Raw genomic sequence first — 7,684 nt, 5'->3', positions numbered from 1 at the left:
CCATGGTCTTCACCACAGGCTGCAGAGAAATTTCTGCTCTGGCATCTGGAGCATCTCCTCCCCCTCCTTCTTCCCTGACCTTGGTGTCTACAGAGTTGTTTCTCTTACATCTTCTCACTCCTCTCTCCGGCTGCAATTGCTGTTGTGCAGCAACTTTTTTCCTTTCTTAAACATGTTATCACAGAGGCACTACCACTGTCGCTGATGGGCTCGGCCTTGGCCAGCAGCAGATCTGTCTTGGAGCTGCTGGCATTCGCTCTGTCTGACACAGGGGAAGCTTCTGGCAGCTTCTCACAGTAGCCACCCTTGTAGTCCCTCAGCTACCAAAACCTTGCCATGCAAACCAAATAGAGTCCACCTCAAAGATCCTACTATGCAGTCATCCTTCTCCCAGAATTTATAAAAAACAAGCAAAACACTACAAAATAATGCCAAAAAATTGACAACCTCTACCTGCAAGAAGCCAGGAACAGACCTCAACTGTTAAAATCTTCATCTCTCATGCATTACCATCACCCAAGAAAACCCCTTGTACATAAGATGGTCCTTGGTATTCCTCTTACTATTCACATCCCTGAAAGGTATATTATAAATCTTCTTTCAAGAGTCAATTTCCTCTATTTCCAGATAGTCAGTCATGCTCTTCTAAGACTGGCTTCCCTCTTCCTTCATATCCGAGAGAGATTATACAACAGAAGATGCCAGAAGGCCATATAAGAAGTTCCTAGCCTTCAAGTCAACTTTAAGTCCTTGCTATACATTTTCCCTTTTAATTCACTTCAGTGTATAAGAAAAACTGGGACGCTGATTTGCTTTTTGCGTCGGGTATTCTGTCACCCTTTAAAAGGACTTGATTACAATTCTTGCTCACACCAAGTCACAGTAAACCAAGAGGGACTGCAGGGGAACTTTAGCAATGATTTCAGTTTAAACAATGAGAAAATATCTTAAATATTTTTGCATAATAGTGCCCTGAAAATATGATGGTAACATATTTGCAACTAGGTACTTTCTAAGTAGGCAGAATTGTCATTTCACGTTTGAGCACACATAGCTACTGTAACTAACTTTTTATGAGCGGACTGCTGTGTTGTATTAATTTCACTGCTTAGATCACTCTTCCTGTAATCCACTCTGAAAAGCTAGAATTAATAGATGTGCCTGCATCAAAATTTTATGAGGGTTACTTTTTTCTGGGCTGTGTTCCAACTTGCTTGACAGATTTCTCTTCTGTGTAAAAAAGTAGAGTCCGTTGTAAAGTAGAGACAAGCAGCACTTTCTGGTTGTAATCCAACTGGACAATCGAAGATGGCTCTTCCAATACAAGGCTGGAGTTGCAAATACCCTATTAAAGATATATGGGATTAACAAGAATCAACCTTTCTAAAAATACAAGGTAGTAAATAACACTTCAAAGAAATTAATAAGCCCAAGAAAGACAAAACAAATAAACAAACAAAAGCTTTTGAACTACTGTTGCATGAAGTTCAGTTAATGAATGTGGGGTTCCTTTATGCATACAAAAAGGGAGTTGTGTTACCACAGTGGCACACCATGAAATTCAATTTCTCTTGGAATATTAGCTAATGCATTTCACTTAAAATCAGTAGCAACTCTAGGACACATTTCCTTCCTCCTTCTCCACTGCCAGGTCATACAATGCTGAGACAATCATTAGGTTGGAGATGTTAAACCTTTTTGTCAAATCAAACAAGGGATAGTCATAGGTAAATCAGGATGGCCGTTGTTTAAACTTTTCTCCCATATAGAAGTTCAAGTTAGTACTTATTTTGTTGATGTCCCAGGTCTGTATTAATTAATAGACATTAGAAAAATTCCATTTACTGGCAACACGCTAGTCACCCAGTAATACCCAAATATCACTTTCATTCTATACTCTAGAGTGAGATGCTGAACAATTCTGAAAAAAGTACTTCATCAATATAGTGAATGAGCAACGTCACATCATTCAAAAGTACACTTTCCAAATAAAAGAGAAAGTACTGGCTGAAAGCTTATTTCAGACAGAAATGTGATAAAATGAGAAGGATCACCACTTTTTTTTTCTTTTTTTTCGTTTTTTTTTTTTAAAAAGGCAAGGCAGTTGTGGAGGATACTCAATGGTTGTCTTGCTGGGTGTGTGCATGCTTGGCCGAGTGTACGCAAACCAATAAGGCAGCCCAACTAAATACACGATGCTACACAATTAACTAACTGCTAAATATTTAAACACACAAACATTCTTTCAGAAAACTGTAAATGAGAATTAAGGTCTCTATAATAAATCTTCACCTGGTCTAGGTCTAGGGCAGAGTAGACAATCTTCCCTTTGTCATCACCAGAGAATAACTTCATTCCATTGGGACTCCAAGTTAAAGCTGTAATGCTACTTTTGTGGATACCAGCAACATCAAATCTCCGTAGCTGCGAAACAATACCAAAGCACAACAAGGAGGGGAAGACAAAATGAGACACAAAGCCTATTCAGCGACTGACTGATAAAATCAGAGATCGAATACAGAAGTGCAGGTCATTCTAATTTTTATCTAGCACAAATAAAAATAGACAAACAATAAAAAACCTCACCACCAAATAGCTCAGCCAGTTATTACAAATGAGGAATTTCTCAAAAGCACTTTTGATTAAATATATCTTTTGTAATGAAAAGCATGCTTTGAGATTATTGCTTTTATAAGTTTTACATAGAAAGCCTAAAATATATTAAAAGATATTTCATCAGGTAAAATTCTCTGGTTTTCACTATTGTAAAGAATCACAGTAACACTCTACTAGGATTCATCATACTAAGCCTTACAGAACTTCAGCAAATGCAAAGATTTACCTGTTTGTTTCTTCCAGGTAATGAAGATACAAGCTGAAAAACTGCAACCCGGCCCGAGGCAGTACCAACAGCAACTAGATCATCGAAACAACTCAACAGCTTTACAAAAGTAATAGATTCACACTTCCCCTGTTGAAACAAACCATAGATAAAACTCACAAAGTTAACGAGAGATAAACAGCAGCCCAGTTCTGAGCAACTCAGCTTCATGGGAAGAGACAAGAGTCAAAGTTAGTATTTACCTCAAAGTTGTATTTTTTCATCTGGTTTAAATGTCTACAGTAGAGATAAAGCATTCCAATGCTGCTCCCCACGGCAATGTAGTCTCCATTGGTATCAAGTGCTGTGAGGTATACCACAATAGAGCGAAAGCCCTTTTGGACCTTTGTAGGAATGGCATTGAGAAGATAATATAAGGGACAAAACTCCTTAAATATAACCGGTGAAGTCACAGATGCCATAGCAAGCACTGGCATCAGAAAACTTAAGGCTGAAATAAACGCATCTACTTGACCACATAAGGAAATCTGAAAGACAAAAGCAAGAGACATGTCATTAACTTCTTTGGAAAGAGTAAAAGGTGAACAGACAAACACCATTTAGCAAGTAGAGATGCAGAAATTCCCAGCATATTTTTTCTATAAAGAAAAAGCAAGTTAAATTGTTCTAGTGAATGTAACTTATTTTTAGAAGAACCTTTTTCTTAGGAATAAGGTTACTTCTTAGGTTCAGCAAATATCTAAGGATATACGGTAACCACTAAATACGTGATAACCACTTTTTCCTGCAGCTGTGAGCTCATCAAAGTTAAGCTCAAATGCAGGATTTCTTACCATCTGGCTGGTGAAAGAACCATAAAGGGCTCAGACACTGAACAATCCATGCAGTGGATGCCTTTCTACAAACTCTACCCTCAATCCTCCCCAGGGCTGAGATGGCGATATTCACCCCATGGGATATTCACCGTGTAGACAGCATAATAAGATCAAAGTGTCAAACTAGTATTTATGCTCAACTCTTTAATGCCCCACGCCCCAAGAAAAATAGAGCCACATCTGCTATATAATCAAATAACAACCAAAAAAATAAGAACCATGTTGGAAGAAAGCAATGGCAATGCAAAAACAAAAGAAATCCCAGTTTGACAGACATGGGAAGATATGCAGCAATTGAATTTAGAAAGAGAAGGACCAAAGAGAAAAAAGTACCATATGCCTGTGTTTCCCTTTATGGTTAAGCAAATAATTTAATGTTTATGAGTGACACGGTGCATATATTTAGGGTAAAATTCTGGTATCTTTCTAAGAATAATGGAAACAAAGATTCTGTTTGCCGCCTTCAAGAAAAAAATGTAGTCAGATCTCATCATAGCAATAATGTGCCGAGATATTCAGAAGAAGCTGATATGACCATGACATAAGTAAAAATATTTTTAAAAAATTAATTAAACCCAGTATTTTTTCCCATCATGGGGTAACAGCCTCATTTTGCAGCAGCAGCGATTCTCCTCATGGATAACTTCAGGAAATGCAAAAGGAAAGAAACATTCACTTTTTAAATTTAATTTTGCCATGAGCAAGTCTGATTAACAGAATGATTTAGAAGCTGACAAAAATACCTGCAGTTTTCCAAGATAAGGATTTGGGTTTTCTATAAAGATGAGTTTTCTGCAGTTGTTTAAGCCTGTAACATTGAAGTTTCCTTAAGCTTCAGCAGAGTTACAACTTCCTTAGAGAAATGAAAAACAGAAATATGCCAATTGAAGTCAGAAACACTTCTAAATGCTCACAATTATTCTGTAAAGTATCCCTACTGCAACTTGTGTGATATGTCCTATTGTGCCTAGTTTTTATTTCTCTAAGGATGGAAAATGGTATTTGTTTGGCAGCTTCACACATTGCTTACAGTGTGTATCAACTAAATTAGAAAAAATAGAGCTGCTCTAGTGTAATATCTCCATTACTGTGAAAAGCTCTGATGTCTCAATTTTCAAACTATTTCAGTTACTGTGCAAGAGGATTCAGCAGGCTGGCTTTGGGCCCTGCAACACTCGCTGTCAACACACAATTCCTCTAAACCCAAAGGGATTACTTCCATGACATTACCCGTTCAAACCCAAGCTAGGCAAGACCGCAGGAATAAAGATTGGTTACTGGACCTATATTTTATCTGGGTTACAAAAACTGTTGGTAAATAAGCTAGCAGCACTCATTAGATATTCTTAATTGTGATAAATTTTACTGCTTGCAAGATCTTAGAAATTAATTCCACTCTCCTCCAGTGTTTACTACCTGTCGTGACACCTATTTCATAAAATATCACGAGGATTAGTTGATTAATGTGTTCAAACTATTTTTGAATTAAGAATTCCTTTCAGAGTTGTTTACTAAGTTAACAGATAACCTCCGTGCATCACCACTCATAATATTTTCACACACCATCTATTTCCTATTCTGTATTTTAGGTCTCCTGCCCTTTCCTTCAGCATTTACTACTTTCTATCTACAGTCAACTAAATAAAAAGAGAACCCACTGCTAAAGTCTCGTTTGCTGATCTAAACATGCTGTTTTGCCAGCTTCGTAATTTTACTAGCTGCTGGGTTCTTTTTTTCCCTTTCTTTCTTTTTTCTAATAAGATAAAATCCAGTCTTTGTCCTGAGTCGCACATGTACAAATCTTCCTCTGTCTAATCTCAATTTCTACCATTCCCCAGCTACTGCCTCATGAATTTCACATATTTGGTTTTTAAGTCCCCTTTGTCACTCCTACAATTCACCTCTGTCATCAGCTGCCAAAGGACCTTTTAAGTCCTCAAAATTAATTCTCCCTCTTAGTTTCCATTACCTACCCTTCCAGTTCAACTAAAAACATATTAATTCATCACAAACAATGGAATCATGGAAATTTCTATTATCCAGAACATGACTATTACTCTTTCCTCTACAGCAACCCTATCTGTAACCTGATGTATGTTTTGTAAGTTTACAATTAATTTAAAAAGAGGAAAAAAAGAGAAAGCTTGATAGGGTTCCCCCCACCACCATAGAGAACACTGGGAAGAATTATTTCTTGCCATATACTAAGTTAAATTTTAAAAACCTGCTGTCAGGTTAGGGTTCTCACTCTTCATAAAATTTATATACAATCTTGTTTCAATCTTTTCTGATGGCAAAGTTGTAAAAAAAATAAAATTAAGTTTTGTTCTATATAACTCATTCACCCTGTACAATCAAAAAATGTAATAATAAACCATAATTTCTTGCCATCATACACAAATTAGTTTCATCTTGAGTGGTTTACAACTAACAAAACACTTGCTCTGCTTGTATGAAAACATATAACAGAAAGCTCAAATCATCACTTCACTAAAAATAGCGTTAATTATGTAATTTTATCTACACAAAACATTTATAAGGGACTAGAGAACTGCAATGTGGCCTATATATTCAAAAACTCTGCACAAATGCCACAATTCTCTGCTTTTGAGCCTGAAGTCTTCAACATCCCCCTAATCACAGTCATGTGTCACAGGTAGTCTCTTTATTAACAGCGTTAGGATTATATGTTATCTATTTTTCCTACTTCATTAATCAAAGGCAAACAGTGGGTACAATCTATTTTCTCAGACAGATTTTGGAACTGGACATACACGTTCATTCTGTGTCAGCCACAGTTACTCTGAAGTACGTAAGAGCCATACAGGGCAAATCAGCTTGTGCTAAGCAGCTATCCTGCAGCAGAGATAAAGCAGAGAAAAATACCTTATGTTGTACATCAAAAACAATCACCAAAGACAGTCCTTCCTTCTCAGCTCACAAAGTTCACAAGCTTTTAAACTGCATTCAAGGCCATGTTTTGAAAAACAATTTAAAAAAAAAAAAAAATTCCCTGGTGTCAGAAACAGGGATAAGGCTCAGTGCTACCTAACAGAGGCTCTAAAACAAGACATAATCCCACGGTTAAACAGACAGGCAGCGGCTAAAGGTTCAGTGCCAGGGTATGCCACAGATCGACTGCAGGAGGCTAAAGCTGTCACTGCATTTCTCTGAGCCCAAGTGGCCTGTCTGGACAAGAAGGACAACAGCTCTGTTTGGTTTTTTAATTATTATTTGGCATAAAAACTTAAATTTAAGCTCTCGAGAGTACAGACAAACTCATACATATGACCACAGCTACACACCGCAGTCTCTGATCTCAGCTAGATCCTGCCACCTAAAAAGAAAAGCGGTGTTATTTTCAAATACTTCTTACATTTTAAGTCTAAGGAGCAGGCTACCTGACTGCCACATCTCCAGAGCCTGTCACAGCAAACACCTGCCAAGCAGAGGGGAGGCTCTCGAGAGTACAGACAAACTCATACATATGACCACAGCTACACACCGCAGTCTCTGATCTCAGCTAGATCCTGCCACCTAAAAAGAAAAGCGGTGTTATTTTCAAATACTTCTTACATTTTAAGTCTAAGGAGCAGGCTACCTGACTGCCACATCTCCAGAGCCTGTCACAGCAAACACCTGCCAAGCAGAGGGGAGAACACAGACCCGCACCCCGCTGGAACGAGGAGCTCTGCCTTCACGGGTCCCGTGTGCAGGCAAGGACCAGCCAGCCCACAGGTCGGGCATCGTTTACATGACTCGTGAAATGTTGTCATTTGGGCTCAAAAGAGTTTGTTTTGAAATAAAAAAATAAACAAACCCAGGTGACAGAGACGGAAGGGACAGAAAAAGGAGCAGCTGGGGCCATGCACAGGCAGGTGCCCGGGGGAAACCCGGCTGTCCTCGCTGTGAAGGTCTCGGGACACCCGGCTTCCTCGGACCCCTTCCTTCCCTACCCGTACTGCTG

At 38.4% G+C, this 7,684-nt stretch overlaps 1 protein-coding gene across 1 annotated transcript; it reads right to left on the bottom strand.

Annotated features, from left to right (window-relative positions):
• Positions 1-1,187: 1,187 nt before the first annotated feature.
• On the bottom strand, positions 1,188-7,464 carry LOC104519393 (tectonin beta-propeller repeat-containing protein 2; the record flags this gene model as incomplete). Its single annotated transcript, XM_010167402.1, has 5 exons — positions 7,384-7,464; positions 3,085-3,369; positions 2,843-2,971; positions 2,293-2,424; positions 1,188-1,345 (listed from the first exon to the last, which is right to left on the bottom strand). Coding segments are annotated over exons 1-5 (785 nt in total), but the record flags the coding sequence as incomplete, so codon positions are not given.
• Between the last annotated feature and the right edge of the window lie 220 nt (positions 7,465-7,684).

This window comes from Antrostomus carolinensis, unplaced genomic scaffold (genome assembly GCF_000700745.2).
Source record: "Antrostomus carolinensis isolate BGI_N321 unplaced genomic scaffold, ASM70074v2 scaffold51630, whole genome shotgun sequence".
In the NCBI taxonomy this organism is placed as follows: Eukaryota; Metazoa; Chordata; class Aves; order Caprimulgiformes; family Caprimulgidae; genus Antrostomus; species Antrostomus carolinensis.
This window is presented reverse-complemented; position numbering and strand designations above follow the sequence as displayed.